The 20,461-nt window shown below is 38.7% G+C and overlaps 1 protein-coding gene and 1 long non-coding RNA gene across 3 annotated transcripts in view; one reads left to right on the forward strand and one right to left on the reverse strand.

The window, feature by feature from the left end:
- Nucleotides 1–5,028, reverse strand: part of LOC122812959 — a 142,929-nt gene extending 137,901 nt beyond the window's left edge. The window contains exon 1 of the long non-coding RNA XR_006366612.1: nt 4,933–5,028. This is a non-coding gene — a long non-coding RNA (uncharacterized LOC122812959). The remainder of the gene's footprint in view (nt 1–4,932) is intronic.
- The window catches only part of LOC122812958 (G-protein coupled receptor family C group 5 member C-like), a 280,692-nt gene extending 273,189 nt beyond the window's left edge, over nt 1–7,503 (forward strand). For both annotated transcript variants that reach the window (XM_044085039.1, XM_044085040.1), the window contains one exon: nt 4,867–7,503. In XM_044085039.1, coding sequence (XP_043940974.1) covers nt 4,867–4,899 — 33 coding nt within the window. In that variant the 3' untranslated portion in view covers nt 4,900–7,503. The remainder of the gene's footprint in view (nt 1–4,866) is intronic.
- Nucleotides 7,504–20,461: the final 12,958 nt, after the last annotated feature.

The raw sequence follows: 20,461 nt of genomic DNA on the forward strand, positions 1-20,461 counted from the left end.
GTAGAAAGAAGAGGGATAAGGAGAGACAGGAACAAGTAGGTATGAGGTAATGAGTTATCAAGAGAGAAGGATTAGGAGAAGAGCAGTAAGCAGGAGGGAAAGTAGCAATACAGCAGTTCACCATAGATAAAAACAATGCAGTTCAGAACAGTTAATCAAGGTAGGGCAACTAACAGTTCATAGCGAATAAGCATAGGTATTACAACACAGTTCATGCTAATAGCTCTATTATAAACAACTGATAGGAGTTAATACAAATACATCTAGAGAAGATTAAATGAGTTTAATTCAGGGAAATTAAATGTCAGGGCTGCACATACATATTTTACTGCAGAGTTGCCAAACAAGTCATCAAAGATGCAGCATAAATAATATATCAGTTGAGCTGTTATGGAGAAAGTAGCACAGGTAAGTAGTAACTCACAAATGTAGACGCCAGTACAAATGCAGCAGTAACTAAATCCTCAAGGGATTATCCAGACAAAGTATCACAAGCTAGTACAGTAGCGGGGGACAGAAATGATTGACTATTGCTCAAATTACTGGTAAAGCAGCGGTGAAAGCCTTTTTTGTAGCAGGGATACAAAAAAAACAAAAAAAGTACAGGGGCGAGTCTAGTCACATAATCAGAAAGTAACCACTGTAAGAGAAATGACTGAATATGGCTCAAATGTTAGTATAGTAGTGGTGAGAGCCATTGTTTTAGTTTTATTTTTGGCAGGGATACAAGGGGCTAAATGAACTACGTGCTAGGAAAATAGCAGTAAAGCCATTTCAAATGCAATAAAACAAAGCATACAGGGGCATTTCAAATGCAATAAAACAAAAGAATACAGGGGCGAGTTTGGTCACGTAATCAGGATGTAACCACTGTAGGAGCTATGCTCAATGCAGGGAACAGGTACGCAACTACTGTTAGCAGTGGCAGGAAGACAAATTGTTTGACTATGTCTTCAAAAACCAGTATAGAATTGGATTGAAGCAGTTTCCATGGCAAGGACACACTGGAAAAATGCGTAGAGTCCGCATCAAACAAAGAAGGCACAGGAGTGAGTCCTAGCACTTTCCCAAATGTTATCAGTCTCTGCAATGCAAGAGATTGCTGTGCTTGCAGAAATTAATCACCACCTCAAGCAAAGACTTCCCAGGATCAGGTCCAGGCACTTACTCATTCATAGTCTGCAACAAAAAAGCGCACGTTCGCATGGTATGCAAACAGACCCACTGAAGGAAGGGGGGGGTGCTTACTGCCAGGGAGAGGATAGTGATGGAGGCTAGAATGTAGCTCTAGCTAGCTTATCGCTCAAGCTGGAAAACCAGATGTTAACCTTAAGCAGGCACTGGACCCAGGCCAAGTGTGGGGATTAGACAGTCAGCAGCTATGCCATCCACATTTATAGGGCAGAGAGCAATAGCAGAGGTATGTTAAAAAAGGGGTTAAGAAGTACTCCGAGCTACACAGTTCATTTTAGAGAGAAATTTCACAACAAGCAAAACAAACCAATATTCTCAGGTAATAGTCAAAGCTAAATAACACTCACCCTTAAGTGGAGCCAGCAGCCTACACAGTGCAGGACTGGAGAGGTTAAGAGGGAATTTAAAAATGGCGCCACGAGCCAGAGCAGAGTAATATAGATTTGGGAGGGGCAAGAGAAGGATGAAGAGGAGGAGGGTGGAGAAAGAGTAGGGGAAGGGGAAGAGTTAAGGCAAAAAGGAGGCGAGTGAGTAGGATGCAGGGAAGGGAGTAACGCACGAATGCGAGAGTAGAGCCGGAAAGGGAGTAAGGAGGAGGGGGAGGGTGAAAAGAGTTTAAGGAAAAGAGGGGGAAAGAGGCAGTGAGAAAAAGTGGAAATGAGTAGAGCCCGAGTGGAGGAGAGCAGAGAGTGTATCAGTGAAGAAAGGAGCAGATCTGAGGCAAGTAGACTAGTGGGAAAGTCACTCAGAAATTGAGTAGAAGGAAGCAGGAGGTTTGCTAGAGCTAGAAGCTAAACAGGGCAGAGATAGTTAAAAAGTAATACTGGCAGAATTTAAGACTGGGAACAGGGCAGAGGTAGGCTAGTAGTAGTACTGCCATACATTAAGGTGCAGAAAAAGCAGGATAGCTGCCTCCTTGTGGCCAGAACAGGTATTTACAGGGATAGATCGCGGGTACTTGGGGAAGTGGGAAGGGGCCTGGAAGGTTGAGAAAGGGATTCAAATCCATGGTAGGCTGCTAGCTGTTGCTGACCGGGTTGGTATACAATAAGGCACAAGTAGTTATGTCTAATATACAGTAGGGTACATGCACTTAATATTAAATCTGGGCAGGGATGTAATTGAAGCACAGCAGGGGTCCTTAGTGATGCCCGTTCAAGGGAAGGAATCCAAGCAGAGGACTGAGAGACACCAGGATGGAAATGATTCAGCAGGGATAAAACTTAATATTAAATCTGGGCAGGGATGTAATTGAAGCACAGCAGGGGTCCTTAGTGATGTCCATTCAAGGGCAGGAATCCAAGCAGAGGACTGGCAGACTCCTGGGTGGAAATGATTCAGCAGGGATAAAACTTAATATTAAATCTGGGCAGGTATGTAATTGAAGCACAGCAGGGGTCCTTAGTGATGTCTGTTCAAGGGCAGGAATCCAAACAGAGGACTGGGAGACACCTGGGTGGAAATGATTCTAGCAGGGATAAAACTTAATATTAAATCTGGACAGGGATGTATATGAAGCACAGCAGGGGTCCTTAGTGATGTCCGTTCAAGGGCAGGAATCCAAGCAGAGGACTGGGAGACACCTGGGTGGAAATGATTCAGCAGGGATAAAACTTAATATTAAATCTTGGCAGGGATGTAATTGAAGCACAGCAGGAGTCCTTAGTGATGTCCGTTCAAGGGCAGGAATCCAAACAGAGGACTGGGAGACACCTGGGTGGAAATGATTCAGCAGGGATAAACCTTAAGCAGAGCCAGCAGCCTACACAGTACAGGAGTGGAGGGGTTAAGAGGGAATTTAAAAATATTAAATCAATATTACATCAGTGAATGCTTAAAAAAGCAAATGCTGATTTATTGACCCCATGTAAGTGAAAGCTTACAATCCTGAACACTTAGAACAGTGATTTTTTTCCAAGGGAAAAAAATCGCTGTTCCACAAAAAAAAAAAAAAAAAAAAAAAAAAAAAAAAACCTTAAAATATTACATAATGTGGGGGGCTTCACCTCCCACACCCCCCCCTACTTAAATATACCAACTCCGAGATGGCACTACAGTGATGAAAACGGCAAAGTAACAGAGGCTGTCAAGCGATTTCTTTCTGAGAGAAAGAAATCGCTTATATGCCGTTTCGGTATTTTGCCTTTTCGTGCTTTCAAGTTCGATCAAGACACATTCAAAAGAATGCGTCTTCGATCATATAATAGGAACCCCTTACCTAGTCAAGTAGACCAGGTTCTCAGCATGTTGCAGATCAAATCCAAGGACATTTTATGTAGGTAAACCACAAAATAACAAGCCCTCCTCTATTTGTCTACATTTTTGGAAAATAGGCTTTTCTATACATTATGTAAGAAGCATATTTCTGCTTTATATTTTTTTCTTTTTACCTTTGGAACAGCAAATGTCTACTGCAACATCAATAAAAACAATTTCTAAAAGGCATCTCGCATTCAAGACCACCCAGGATATCTGTGCCTCCTCAGTGGGACCCTGTATTTTTTCTATCTTGCTGCCTCTCTTTTTATAATACCTCTTTCATAACAAATGATGTTCTTGGTTGTCATTATTTCAACCAGGAAAGATTCATAGCTACAACCCTTTATGTGTAAATTATCTTACATGGTCTTTCACAATTATAACTTGGCTATTAGGACTAATCATTCTTTTAGGCCCAAAGTTGTTTTTCCCAACCCTCAGAACAATGGAGAAAAGGTTCTTCACCTACTGGATGTGCATAGACAATCACAGTTCTACTAGGATAGGACCAATGATTTTAAAAAGACTGATCTTATCAGCTTTTTTGTCTTCTTCAGGGCTTGCAAGCAAGGTAAATCCATTTCTAAGCAAACTCTAAACCATTAGCAGGATGTAATGGTGAATTCTAATGTTTACAGTATGAAATCAGTGACTGCTACAGTCTTGTTTTATAGAAACATCTGTACAAAAGCTTTTGTAAGGCATGTACATGGACCTCCATTCATACCCTTTGTAGGTGCTACAAGCTGGATACATTTTCAAAGAGCTAGGCTGTTTTTCCCACTTGATGTCCTTCCAGGCCTTTCTGCTCCACCACCTTGAAGTTTCAGTCAGCTTGGGTAGTGTTAAAATGTTTACATAATGAATCACACTGCAGCAGTGATCTTTACAGTAAACATAATAGTAAGGGGAGGCTCACATGATGCAATGTCACTCAAAAGCTCTGGAAGTTAGCATAAATGCCTGGATAGCTGCCTGATGAATCACACTGCAGCAGTGACCTTAAACATCTAATGTTATAGTGAGTATAGTTATACAAGTAAATGATGCATTTAAACATGTAATAATGATGTGCTGTTGTTAATACTTACATATGTACAGTGTGTGTGTGTGTGTGTGTGTGTGTGTGTGTGTGTGTGTGTGTGTGTGTGTGTGTGTGTGTGTGTGTAATGTATTCACTGATATACAGAGCAACATATATTTGTGTGTGTGTGTTTGTGTGTGTGTGTGTAATGTATTCACTGATATATAGAGCAACATATATTTGTGTGTGTGTGTTTATATATATATATATATATATATATATATATGCATGTGTGCGTACATGTATATTATATATGCATGTGAAATTATTTTCATTAATAGTAGACTGAAACTATAACAGTTAACTCACATTTCTTTGTTGCATTCTAGGATAGTGATATCTATGTTCAACCCCAATGGTGAAGATTTTGGAAAACAAAGTGCAAAATGACTTACTGCAGATGACATTTACATTTGGAGATACAGCTCTCTTCAAGCCTTCAGTTTTCTGTTATGATAGTCTTGTTACTGGAACTTGTCGATTAAAGCCACGGTAACCAGGCATCACCTAAAATGAATACTGCCTCATGTTTGAAGGTGAATCAGGTGTCAAAAAGTACAAGAAGTACAGCAACAAAAGGGATAATCCAGTGCAGTCGTATGCTGAACTACTGTGAAAGCTTTGAACTCTTGTTTTCCAACCTTTGGACTTTGCAACATGCACATGTATTTATTTTTTTCTGTTTTTTTTTTTAAGTTTAAATCAGGCTGCATATCTCTAAAATATTTATATGAGGGACAAGTAAAATGCATATAGTACTAATTCATGCAAATGTTAATGATAAACCCCATTGCAGTTTTGCATCCAGAACTGTTGACTTAATTATTTAGTGGAACTCTTAAAAAAGGTGAAACTTGGACTGCTGCCATTTTCTGCACCCATGTTTCCTCCAGTGCATGTTGTCTGAGCTTTGCTCCTTCTGGTCAAAATTACATGAATGTGACATTGATACTATCAGAGGTATCACAGAAATAATGCTAACATAATATACAAAGGCTCATGGAAAAATGGAAAAGTATATCATGTAAATATTAATCAACATGACATATTTCTAGAACTTGCTTTCTCCCTTTTCCTTTCCTTTTATCTTTCCTCATGTATTTCCTATTTTTCTTTATTTACTCATTACTTCCATCCAGGTTACAATCTTCTTTACTTGCCCAGCAAATGCCGCATATATTAAAGTCGTACATGCCTAAAAGATAATGGTGACATAATTATGAGCCCGGTGATTCATCTGTGTAGCAGAACCTGTTTCTGTCCATACAGAGAATCTGAGGGAGCGCTGTGGCTAAAAGTGACAAAGCGCGTGGTCTTCCACTGATAGATTTCCTTCCTATCCGGCCTTCTGCTATTCCACTTCTGTGTCCCTTTCCTTCTATACATTAGAAAGTGACTTAATTCATCTGATGAGATACAGAGTCATAAATAAAAATGGCTGATGATGACTGCTGGATTCGTTTATCAGTCCAGCTCCCTACATTTCCTACTGCCCAGCATCTGAGAATCTGCATTCACTTGCTTAGCATGTTTGGCTTCTTCTATGTATGTCCCATGCATTCTTAATTACCTAATCTGTTTTGATTCCAAAATCTGAAATAGTCTGTTCTGCCTGCACTCTTTATGCCCACTTACCTGAAACATTATCCTTCCCTTTTAAATATGTTCCAGTTTGATATACCTAACCAAATCCTTCTAGTTATACTTTGACAATCGAAGAGTACCCCCTTAAGTTACACTGCTTACTCCACAGAAACACCCACAGGTCTTTGCAAAGTCTATTTTTTTCTCCTCAAAAATGTAAACATCGATGCCTTCATTTTGTCCTCGTTTAACGTTTGTTTTTGACCTTTGTTCTAGCTGTTTGTCTTCCTCATGGGTGGTATCAATTTCCCTTTGCACATTGAAGGCAGTGGTCCAGGTACTGGGGTCAATGCATCCAACTCTCCCTCAGCCATATTTCCTGATCTGACCTCTTCCCCCAGGAGGTCAACTAACCAAATTAAGGTCAAGGTTCATTTTGTGGTTTTGTATGTGTGGAGCGTACCTGTTTTGTTTTGAAGGGACAGCCTTCATCTTGGTTGTAGCGGCTTGTTTCATCTTAAATATATGTTTTGCAGTGATATCACAGAATTATGCACAAATCTATAATATGTTGTGTGACTGTCTCCCACACCATCATAGTTACATGCCTTGGTACTTGGTCTCCACTTGTGTCAGGTTCTACAGCAAGTCTACCGCCAAGAAATAAAAATAGGAGATTTTAAACCACTGCTGACTACAGAACGACAAGTATTACTAGAGGTACAGGAGATACCACACTTTCTTATGAACTCATACCTTACATTAGCTTTGCTCTTAAGCATTGGCTTGATATAAAACTGCCTCTGTCCTTTCAGAGAAAAGATAAAACTGAGCTCTCACCTCTGACTTTTACAAAGGCTGTATTATTGACAATCGTTCCTAATGACCACACCCAACTCCATGTACTCTCTCTTCTGGATTAGTTTTGTACAACCATAACATATTGGCTGGTTGACTTTAGCTTTTATAAAACAGCCACTCCGTGGATCTCTCAGTCTTATGATAACATACAGCAATTTTACCAATAATTATATTTCCATACGTTTCTGCACTAGAACTCAGTGCTTTCGCACTTTGTTTTTGTATTGATTCTAAGCTGCCAGATATTCAATAACATGTTTTTCCTTGGTTCCTGCTGAGCCTTCACATTGATATGTCTTTTTGTCATTGGATAATGTGACTATATAATCATGTGCAGAGCCACAGAAATGGTCAGAGGTCAAATTTATATCCTACCTCACTTGTTATTATCATTTGTTATCTGTAAATGGTTTTTATCACCATTCTGACCTACAACCAGTTTCTGATCTCTCTATAATTCTCTATGCAATGTTGCACACACATATATATTATATGTAATAAAAAGGTGGCTAGCATACCTCTCAACTGTCCATATTTTTAGTGAATGTCTAGATTCTTGCTTCATATTTTCAGTCAGTTCTTCATACAATTTGAGGTTTTCTGGCAAATCACAGAGGATTGAACTCATTAAATAATGATGTGCATTTGACTTTCAGGCTCCATATCCTTCAGAAGATGTATGCTAACACAAATCATGTTATTCTAGCTAATTTCTAAGTTTATAAGAGTGATATTTAAAATCTGTCCCTATTTTTGGACCTTGCCCCCCCCCCCCCCCCCCCCATGATTATAGGCTTTGTCAAGATTTCTTGCACTAAGATGTTGAGAGGTGTGGTAGTTAGTTGTTGTATCTTTCGGCTTTTCCCGGTTAGGGGTTGCCACAGTGGAACTCCGGTCCACTATTAATTGGCAGCAGATTTTTACGTACCGAGTTGCCAGCCCTGATGTACAACCTTCAATGAAGGTACGCCCATTCATGCATGTCTCCACACAGAAGACACTTTAGCTGAGAATCGAACAGGATAACATCTTTCTGTAATAGTAAAATGTAAAATACCATTTTTTATTAAGTACTCAGTTCAAAAACAACACAAATTTAAAATATTTGTTTAATACAACACCCTAGTGTGGCGGAAAGCAAACAAATAAAATTATTAAACAGATTTGACATAACATTCCAGGTGTGAACTTGTAATATGCTGCTTTTTTCTGCAGTGTATTTTGAGTACTCCCTGATACATTTTTATTGGTTGGGTACCTTAATATATGAACATGGGATTCTCTGCACCATAGACATGCAATGAGCTTTTTAAACTTAGCCCATCTTGAGAAAAGTACTATTAGTCAGCACACATACAGCAAGCATGAATTGTCATTATGCACCTCTGTTTTTTCCTCAGAAGGTTGAACTCATAGTACTGATTACATCTGGGATATTAAAAACACATATAAGCTATTGTAAGAGTTTTAATAGTCTCATTCAGCTGAAGAAGAAAAAGGAGTCTTGCCATGGTTATGGAACTCATCAGTCATTCTTGACACACATGATACAAATCCCCTCTAGCTATGTGTGTTTTTGATCCTCTGAATGTGGAATTATCTATGGTTTGGTATCCATCTGGACAATGCAATACTGAAAGTACCCGTGACAAATATCTAAAAACAGCTAATTATCTCAGGCAAATACAAGAAAAATATAGTTTCCATACCTGCATTTATTTCACATTGTGTGACACACGCTTGGACATGTACATACAACTGCTACCACTCATTAAATACCATGCATTATTTAATTAATATGCTGATACACTAAGGAGTTTTAGGCACGTTTGGTTGCTCCTGCTTTTACAAATACCATTGCCTAGATATTGGACATGCGTATTAAGTGGCAGGCATGAGTACAGATTAAATAGCCCCTGCTTCCAAAAGATTTGCTCACAGTATAAGTGACCAATTATGAGAGCAGGCCGAGAGTAGGTGTTTTGAAATCTGGTCCATCAATAAACCTGTTTATAGATAGTCCTTACACTAAAATAAGTCACTTACACTAAGAGCAGGACTTTTGAAATCAGAGCAAACTTACACTGAGAGCAACCTTTTTGGAATCTGGCCCATAATTTTTTTATTTCATTTTTTTCTTTATAAAAGAGGTAAACAAATAAGAGGGTTAAAAGCTTAAACACCTCCCTCAGTAGCTCAGGTAAAACAATGATCTTACAGCTCCTTCATTACTATTCATAAGATCAGCTCTTAATTTTTTTTTAACTTTCAAGACTAGTTTGTTCAGTCTTTGCTACAGTAATTATTAAACTCATGTTTGTATGCAAGACTAACAGTGTAGTATAGTGCCATATATATATATATATATATATATATATATATATATATATATATATATATATATATATATAGGTCTACTTCACTTGACCTGAAATTCATTTGACTGACTTTCATTTGACTGACACCCAAATGACCTAAATTTCAAATTATTGACAACTCATTTGACTGACTCTCATTTCACCAACATTTAAGATATAGACTTGTTGTGGGTTTCCCTTCACCTGTGACTTGCTTGTGATAAAAAGAATTATTGTAACTTACAGTGCTTACTGTTAGAATTCCGATAGTCATGTAGAAAATAGTTTTGTAGTGTTTATAAATGTGGGTTTGTCTCTTTGCATTTTTATGGGAAGTATCTAAAGTAATTTGGCGAATGTTTTTTGCATTACCAGCAGTACTGGCACTGTGTAGAGTACTGTAAGGCAAGTAAAAGGTATATGCCCTTTTCCCCACTGTAGTGCGATCCTGGATTTAGTATATATAATTAGGGGGGGGTGTAGGAGGCCTAGTTTGGTTGTACATTGTCCAGTTGCTGTTAAGAGGGTAAGTAGGTAGTTTTTAAGTTCTGGAAAGCGTTAGTTATTGATGTTCTAAGTGTGCATGTGTATGGCTTAAGATTTAGTATGTTGAAATTCAGTATTGTAAACTGATGGTAAAATGAGAGTAAGTCAAATGAGTTGTTAGTTCTTTGAAATTTAGGTCATTTGGGGTATCGGTCAAATGAAAGACAGTCAAATGAGTTTTAGGTCAAGTGAGGTAGCCCTATATATATATATATATATATATATATATATATATATATATATATATATATATATATATATAGATATAGATATAGATATAGGTATGCGTTTGTCTGTGTGTGTGTGTGTGTGTGTGTGTGTGTGTGTGTGTGTGTGTGTGTGTGTGTGTGTGTGTAAATATATGTGACATCAATTACAAGAAATAAAAATGTGAAGAAATTGCAAATACGGTTGTAAATAATATTGCACTGGTTTAAGATATGGATTTATACGCTAGAAACAGAAAAAGAAATACAGATGTGCATACAATTCAGCATAAGCTCACCTACAATTTATGTAGCTTAATATAAATTTAGCTATGAAACAGGAGTATTTCCATTTACATTATGTGCTTTATTCTATGGTGGCACTTTTACTAAACATTAGCACAGATATCTAGAGAAAAAAAGAAACAACTTTTCTTTATTACAGATAGCAACTAAATTAACTTTTAGAAAATAATCTTATTTCCTGCATATTTGAAATTGTTCACAGTTTAAATGCTAACCACTTCTTTTCATTTAGAAAAAGTTATTGCTGTAATGTAGGTCTGAAAATCTAAAACTAGGAGCAAGTAACGATAGGAGGACAGTTGCCTATATACAGAAATTTAAAAGAGCAGACACATAAATGGACTGTATCAGGCAGACTACAACCCATAGAATATATAACAAAATATCACGCCATTTCAAACACTCCAATAAATCACATTGTGAAATGTAGAATGACAAATGATACTCTGGAATGTATATCAACAATTTGTTCTGCAAGACAGGAGCCTAAATGTATGATGGAGAGGCTAGGTTAGACGGCAAAGGACTGTGTTTGAAAAACAATGCAGGAAAGCAAACAGGCATTACAATGACATTCACAATAGATGACACTTAAGCAGGAGTGTTCTGCACAGTTATGCAAACTAACAAATATACAAAGGAAACATATATGGCACTCCCATTGTCAAAGTGGTTAGAAAGACCTTCTATATTGCCCACCTTATCATGAACGGATTCACATCTAGATCAGGAGAGGTCATTGTGCCCCTTTACTCTTCCCTCATCAGGCCCATAATTGAGTACAATGCCCCATTTGGGATGTACCTTACCCGACACCTGCAGCAATTGGAAAGACCCCAAAAGTACCTCACCAAGAGGATCAAGGGACTCAAACATATGCCATATGCTGCCCGACTAAAGAAACTCCAGCTCTACTCAGTAGCATACCGCCTACTCAGAGGCGATCAATGCCTGACGTACAAGGCCATGTCCAACCCAGAATTAATGGACATGCTCCACCTCAGAAAATCCAAATCCACCAGAGCTACGCGAGTGAGAGATTTGAACATCAGCACAGAAATAAATAGGACATGCTGGAGGGACAGATTCATAACCCAGAGGCTCCCTTCACCCTGGAATAAAATCCCAGTCCACGTTAGGCAGAGCCCCTCACTGACTCTCTTCAAGAGAAATCTTGACGAGTGGATGGGAGATCATAGGTTTACCCTGGGGGTCACTTCTGTGTCACTGCTAGACAGAGGTACAGTAAACTAAACCTTAAAATGGGCACAGTATACTCATTCCAAGGGGTGGCGTAAGCCAAACACACTCTGGATAGGCTTATAAATGCCCTAGGGCAGATAGCCTAGTATGAACCTATGAACCTATGATTAACTAATATGGACCATATTTATTTACATGTGTATCCCAAGGGTGACAACCCCATATAAGCAGCATGACACTAAAGATGCAGATGTTAAACAATGTTAAAAGTATGTGGGAATAGTCTTATTAACTGAGCAGTAAAAAGGCAGTGTGGCCAGTAGATTGTTGTACTGATGTCTCACTACTCAAAGCTTTCTCCAGCAAGATGTTAAGCACTATGTGCTCATGTGCTAGTAACAAATGAATGGCTGCCACTAGTTTGTTTCATTTTTAGCTGTCTCTCTAGCAGTGACCGGTGGGCCTATCTGTCCCCATCATGCATTTTTTCCCTTTTATATCAGACAGTATCTCAAAATGACTTTCATCATATAAAGTCCTTGTTCTCTTGCAAAAAAAAAAATTTTGGTTATCAGATTTGAGCCACTGACAGAGGCTGCAAAGCGAAGGACAGGCAGAATTATCATTCCACAGTTAGACCAATGATTTTGCCTTACATTAGCAAGGTGACTATGACAACCTTCTTTGTGGCTTGTGGCTAGCTGTTGCTGGCATAAGGATCATAACTGCACTGTAATAACAAGGTGAGAAGAGACACACTAAGCCTGTAGAATCAGCCACAGTCATACTATGGTAAGTAACATGAAGTAGGACACTGACCATGTACCATACCTGTTGGAATCAGCCTCTGTCATGTCACTCAAGTACCATGACGCAGGGAAGTGACCACGTACAATGCCTGTCAGAATCAACCACTGCCATACCATTATAAGTACCATGAAGCAGGGCATTGACCTTGTACCATGAATGTGGGAATCAGCTAGTGTCATGCTATGGTAAGTACCATGAAGCAAGGTACTGACCTTGTACCATGAATTTTGGAATCAGCCACTGTTGTGTCATATTAAGTACCAGAAGCAGGGCACTGACCAGGTACCATGTCTGTTGAAATCAGCCACTTTCATGTGTTAGAAAGTACCACAAAGGAGGGCACTGACCATGTATCCTGCATGTGGGAGCCAGCCACTGTCATGCTATAGTAATTACCATGAAGCAGGGCACTGACCATCTACCATGCCTGGGGGGAAACACCACTGTCATGCCATGGTAAATACCATGAAGTAGGGCACTGACCATGTACTATGCCTTTTGGAATCAACCACTGTCATGTCATAGTAAGTACCATGAAGCAGGGTACTGACCATGTACCATGCCTATTGGAATCAGTCACTGTCACTTCACAGTAAGTACTATAAAGCAGGGCACTAGCTATGTACCTTGCATGTTGGAATCAGCCACTGACATGTCATGGTTAAGTACCATGAATCAGGACACTGACCATGTTTCAGGTATGGGACACAGCAGTGCATGTGATCCATATAATGTACCTTGGGGTTAAATCCACACTTGAGTACACATGTCAGCTCAATAAGCATTCTGTGAGATACAAAATAATGGATAGCCCTACCTCTGCACCTCCTGGTGCAAGAAATCTGGACAAAGCTAAAATTAATGGTGGACAAATGCCCAAACAGCAGGGTACATTTTTAAATATTGCTTTTACAGACTTGGAGAGATGATAGAATAAAATGTTTTGCATTGTAGTGCATTTTCTAAAGGATATGAAATCTGAAATTCATATGTCTGTCATTATATAGTGAAATCAATCATCAATAATTTTCCAGAAAACCCACAAATTCTATAAGAAACAGACCAAAAATATGAAGCAAAAATCTTTGCATCCTGTGAAAATGTGGACAGTTAAGAGCATAACAGATGAACTACATGAGTTACTACAACATGTGCCTTGATAGATCCATTGTCCACATGACATATTACTTTTGTAAGCAGGTTGCAGTAGCAGAATAATCTTTCCCCAGTGATGATCTACATATAAGTGCATACATGACAGAAAACCAAGTGGGACACACACATGTTCAACACGTGGACACAGAAGAATACTGCACTGTGCTCTCAACTGTTTTATCTAGTGAGCTTAATCTTCTACCTTCCCCATTTGATAAGTGACAGGATAGTCAAGATACCCATATACTTACTGAGCTAGAGAGCAAATCTTTGCATCCTGTGAAAATGATCACATGTACCGGGATCACATGTACCACATGCAAGGTACATAGCTAGTGCCCTGCTTTATAGTACATACTGTGAAGTGACAGTGACTTTCAAAAAATCTAGATCCCTCAGAACCACAAGGGCGGGAGACTTAAACCTTGACACGGTTATTAATAGAACGTGCTGGAGGGACAGATTCATTACCCAGAGACTCCCTATGCTGTGGAACAAAATCCCGGTACATGTGAGGCAGAGCACCTCGCTGGCCTTGTTCAAGAGGAATCTTGACCAATGGATGGGGGATCGCAGATATACCCCAGGGATTACTTCAGTGTCACTGCTTGACAGAGGCACAGCAAAATAATAGGCATAGTTTTATTCAAACTAAAGGGGTGGCGAAAGCCAAATAACTATGGGCTAGGCTTATAAATGCCCTTGGGCAGATAGCCTAGTATGAACCTATGAACCTATGAAATACATTACATATGTAAGATAGGCAACAAAGGGCTAAAGCCCTCTCTCATCTTCTTGGCAGGAGAAGACCTAGTTCAGGCAGGACTTTGGTAGTACACAGTATGCTGTCTTTCAGCTGGGATATGTACTAGGTGACTGGAATTTATTAATGTTGTTAAACAAAGACTCATCTCTATCATATACAAATTGTGTTTGCTCAACTTTTAACTCATCATATGCCAGAAGATAAACAGATGGTCATTTGCAGGAGTCTGTAATGACTGCCCAGAAGTTTCCAGCATTTGTGGAAATGGTCACTTTGATGTAACTGTTATCCAAGGAAATCCTTGTCATATTTTTGTGGAGTTAATGCCCTGCACAATGATGATATCTCTGACTAAATTAGACAACGTGCTGGAGTCACCATATCCAAATCCAAAGCACAAGTATTCTGTAGGGCAGTCTCCTACATTCCCACTCATGTTTGCAAACATTTAGGATCTTACAAATCACCACTTCTCACAGGTGTGAAATGTTGATCTGATGTAGCATTATGGGGCTTATTAGACTGTTGGAGAGATACTATGCCATGAGAGTTTCTGTCGGTATATGGAGATCTCTGCTGCATGGCACTTTTGCATCAGCAACAGAAAAGAGGTTCCACTGCAGGGTCTAATTCCTGCAAAATCTTGGATCCCATAGAATAGGAGATCCACTCAAAATTTCTGCACATGTGATGTACATGTGACATCTTACCACAGTATAAAGCATGTATAGTCTGAGTGTGCTGATGAAAATGGTTTCGCTTTTTGACGACAGATTCCTATGAGAATATAAATCAGTATCTAGCTGCATGCTTCTTGGGTGTAAAGGTGTAAAGATGCTGACTGCATATGCTGCCTCCCCATGTAGTTTTCATATAAATCAATGTCAACATAGCATGACAGGAAAAGCCATTACAGTATCATGTCCTCAGTCGTGCTTCCTGCATTGTGTTTTCTATTCTCCCTTCTCCAGCCACATAGCACATCTTCCTACGTGGTACCTTCTAGCTCAAGGCCATTAACTCCAGATTTATTTCTGCCCAGTAATTACCCTCTATGTTTTTTTTTATCCTTACATTGTTGTGCGTGCTTCTACAGCTTATATTCTCTATGCATAGTCTAGGTGTGCTGTCTGTCCTTACAAGTTGTATGTTTTCTTATGGATTTTGGTAGATGACATCAAACTGGCTCAGTAATTGAAGGTTTTGCCTAACAGATCTAAAATGTAGGGTTCTGGTTGTTGAGTTCTTTTCAAATCTGTATGGGTTTTCTTCGAGTACTGTACTTTCTCTCACTGTCTAAATACAAGGAGGTTACTTACCAACTCCATTAGTCCATATGTATTGTATTTTACTCTTGCTGTTGTGATAGTTTTGATGAATGAAAGGGGCCTACAATGGATCAGTTCACTTGCCTCATTAACATAAATAATAAATCACATTATCATCTTCCATGATCATATTCAGGTGCCTTGATATAAGAGGATGTTCATGCCTGCTGCACATCAAGGCTGAGATGCCCCCCACCCCACCCATCATTTCCTTGGCACACTGCACCTGCTTTTCCCTTCTATGTTGACATTAACATTGCAATGTGTTTTTCAAATATCCATTTTGCATACAATTCTATCTGTTATATGGCAATAAGGATGCTTTGTTCCCTATGACTTAGTCTGTTACTTTGCATCCATATTTTTTGTTTCTGTTAAGCATGTATTCTGTGACCCTACATTTAGTGAAATGCACTCCTTGATTTTTGTCTGCTGCAGATCCTTTGCCGTTTCTTTGTCTGCCATCTGTCCTTTGTTTACATCTATTATTTGCAAATCAGTAATCTAATATAACACAGATGCAAAAGCACACACAAAAGAAGATGTAATAGACTGCTGATACTATTTCAAAATGCAGAGAAAGGGATTTGATTTTTCATTCCATTTGTTTGTTTGTTTTTTTTATGTTTGTTTTTTGTTTGTTTTTTTCAGATGCAATAATAAGGAATTTTCCAAAGAAGATATGACTATGGTCATTTTATTGTATAGTTTATTTTTGCATCTCAATTATGTATGCAATGTTTGAGTATATATTGAGTATTTTTGTATATAGGCACTTTGTTTCATTTATTTAAATATCCTAAACTGTGCAATTCTGAAATCAAGTGGCTGGATGTATAAGATAAGAAATATTATTAAAGTAATAGCTAAGGCATTAGGCAACATGGTAGTGAAAAACGTGAGGCCATAATAATGCACAGTTGCTATGGTTTGTACTTGCAGATTTTGTAACAGAAATAAACATCCTCTTTCTTTAGATGTTTTATTCCATTTATTCATAGCTCTAGTGTGTACAATAGTCTGCTGTGTAATGGGTAATTTACTTGGTTATAGGTAAAATACTAGAGTCATTAGTGTTAGATGACAGTGGAAAGAATTGTGTGGATAGATCCAGGCCTCGTCTGTGGGGACCATGCTGTTTGAATCAGACAGAACAGAAGGAACTGTGCTGATAGTATCAAGCCACATGTGTGACAGTGGTGCATCCTGACGGTATTAAATGTTATGATAGTAATGGTGTTGATAACATCGAGTGCAATCTGTGTGGTAGAATTATGTGATATGTGTCAGGCTGGTGCACTCTGCTAGCACAGGGATAAAACATTCACCTGCATTGCTGATGACCCTGGTTTGGCTAGGATTCAAGTTGTTGAAGGGATGAGCAATTCCAAAATCTCCTCAGGTCTACCAAGGAAGAGAAGAGAAGTGGCTGATGGACCTGTACTTCATCAAAGGGAGTAAGTGTGGGTTGTATTTAATGTCTGCAGGTTAGGCCTCTTGCTGAGACTGGGATCTAGTCTTGGACAGAAATGTACAACATTAAGAAACAGCAGATGTCTTAAGCAGAGAAGGTCTATATGGCAGTTTATATATTGCCTCTAACATTAACACTGTGCACTAAGTGCATATGAGGGAATTGGATACATACTTTTCAGCTGTTTCTCCCTCCACCGACATGCACATTTCCTTTTATGATAGGCAGCCTCACCCCCAATGAAATATGTATGAAGTAGCTGCAGACTACACTGGTGAGGAGAGGAATGAAAGTTTCCAATGGAGGTTAGGTGCTAGGTATTTTAACATCCTTACTTTGTCACATTTTAAACAGTGGCATAGGGACACATGCATTAAAGTGTATTGTTACACTCTCATACATCTGAGTTTTACAGTTAATTTCATTTCTGTATATATTCCTGATGTTAAAGCTGCAAATTGTTTGAAAACAAGCAATTTTTTTGATGTTTTAGTTTCACTTGAGTCAATTTTTTCCTTATGACCATAACCACAAAATTATGTCAGATTAGGTATTGCCAATAATTTACATACAACAGTAAAGCCTTCTGCATAGTCAAAACACTGTATCTCTTCAGAAGAGTTGCTACTTTTTTAAATTATGGTTTTTCTAATAGAGCATGAAATATGTTCATTTTTCAGTGGTGTGTGTTCCACCTGTGAATAATAGCTCACAAATTGTCTTACTAGTATATAAGACTCCCTTGTTGCTGCACAAACCATGGAAAATAGTAGCTTATACACTAATGTAGGTAGAACGACATTGTGGGTGCAGTATTTTATGATGACACGTCAGGAATTAAGCTTCAAGAAAATTTTTAAGGGGCAGGGCTTACCAATGAAACTGATTCCAAAAGTCGCATATTATTTGAATCATCAACACAGTAGAATTTGATATGATATATGTTAAGGAGATCACACCCTTCATTAATGGTTGGGTATTTAGATTTTATACGGAAGATGAGACAAAAATATATTAACAGAAAAGAAAACAAAGGATAACAACATACAACAACATTTTCATTGTTATTTATATTTAGTATATACTTATGGTTCCTTTTTAACATAGAAGATTATGATCTGGTCACAGATCATAACCTGCTTATCACGTGTTCGAGACACGGATGCCTAGAAATTCACCTCGAGCACGAAGCTCAAGTGGAGAATCTTGGCATCCATGTCGAGAACACATAATTAGGGATTATGACAGGTGAGATTATCATAATTCATTGTAGTGCTTGTAGTTTTACCTGCTCAGTGTACTACTAGTTACAGGGGAAAAATGTCTTAGTGTTTTCCTGGCTTTCAATCCATAAAACACTTAGCGTGCACTGTCAGATAGGTAGTATAATGCAGTCCGTTATGTTTACAATTACCTTCATACCTCTCAACTGTCTAAATTTTTACAGGACATCCAGAAATTGTCTCATAGTTTTGGTCTGGTCCTCATAAAATATGAACCACTGAGGCTTGAAGTCACCAAATAATGACATACATTTGAGTTTCAGTGTTTACATTCTTAAAATTATGCAGGCAAACACACATCCTGTTCTTTTAGCAACTCCTTTAAGTTGTTTTTTACAGGAAGTTACAGACATGTTATGGGTATGGACAGTAGGCAGAATCAAATGTTTTCTGCCACTGTCATGTTCTAGACAGTACAGGCAGATTTTACTGCCTAGCATTAGATCCAGCCTTAACAACTTTTGCAGGGAGTGATTAACATTTGTTATGGTCAGATCATGCACCATTTTGGCACTTAATTTTTTTTTTTTTTTTTCTGAATATCTGAGCGTAATCAGCACACTCCATGCACTACAATTATATTTCAAGAAGTAATATGAAAACCACCAAGATCACAAGTTCTCCACAGTTAACCACTTTATTACGTGTTAAGTGCTTTCTTCCTTCCCAGACTTCAGCAGAACAAATTTAATACAAACTCATTCATCTTTAAACTTGTAGTCAATTCATTTCCAAATAGGCCATGGTGGTGCAGCAGTTAGAAGTGTTGCCTCACAGCAAGAAGTTCTCTGGTTCTATTCTCGGTTGGAGTGCCTTCTGTGCAGTGTCTGCATGTCCTCCCTGAGGTTTAGTGAACATTAAAGACATGCAGGTAGGTGCATCTGTATGTGGATGTTCCCTCTTTGAAGGCTGGGCACTGGGCTGGCAACTCAATACCAAAAAAATCTACTTCCAATCATTAGTGGACCGATGATCCACTGTGGTGACCCCTAACCAGGAAAAGCTGAAAGATTTTGGGTGGTCCTGGTGGTGCAGTGATTAGTGTTGCTGCCTCACCGCAAGAGGTTCTCTGGTTCTATTCTTGGCTGGGGTGCCTTCTATGTGGAGACTGCATGTCCACCCTGTGGTTGCATGGGTTTCCTCCCACATCCCAAAGACATGCTGTAGGTGGATTGGGCACTTTCAATTGGCCCTAGGTGTGAATGTGTGCATGTGTGTGCCTTCTGTGTAAAGTTGGGTGCTGGGCTGGCAACTCGGCACCATAAAACTCCACTGTCAATTGTTCTGCGGACCGTTTTTCCACTGTGGTGACCCCTAACTGGGATAAGCCAAAAGGAGATGATGATAGTCAATTCAGTTCCAACCAATAAAATACGTGGTTTTTACTAATCATCCAATAATAAAATACTCACAACTTATCAATTAAAAACAACTCCTCCATCTCATAATTTGTCACATGATCTTTGTAAAACATTCCGAATGTTTAAAGCATCGTTCAACCGGGGGGCGGGGCTTAAAGTGGTTAACTGCGGAGAACTTGCAATCTCTGTGGTTTTCATATTACCTCTGGGTTTTCATACTATTATATTTCACTCCAACATTATTTAAATTGTTAATTTCCTGCCTCCCTTAAACCCAACTCTTCCTGAACATTATTCTGCATGTATTGTTCCAACAAATTTCATTTATTTCTGTATAATTTGCTTCTTTCATTTTTCTAGGTGTTTGGATATGATTAGAAAACACTGCACAAATCATGTAACAAAAGCGGAATTTGATAAGAAGTTTAGCAGATTATACAATACAACAGCCTGAGCAATTTGTATCAGAAAGTAAATGTGAGCCTTTGTTGCATTCTCAGCAGTAGCATCATTCCTCATTCAGTCTGACTACATTACTATAAAAGTAAGCTGAGTGACAAGTATTTACAACATCTGAGAATTAAGTCATTTCAGCAAGAATCATAGTTCATTGCATACATAACTGCAGTTGATGTTTATACAGTGTGAAAAGGGATGTCTGAATAACCTGGTAAAATTGCTTGC

Source organism: Protopterus annectens, chromosome 10.part0 (genome assembly GCF_019279795.1).
Source record: "Protopterus annectens isolate FY-2018-M chromosome 10.part0, PAN1.0, whole genome shotgun sequence".
In the NCBI taxonomy this organism is placed as follows: Eukaryota; Metazoa; Chordata; order Ceratodontiformes; family Protopteridae; genus Protopterus; species Protopterus annectens.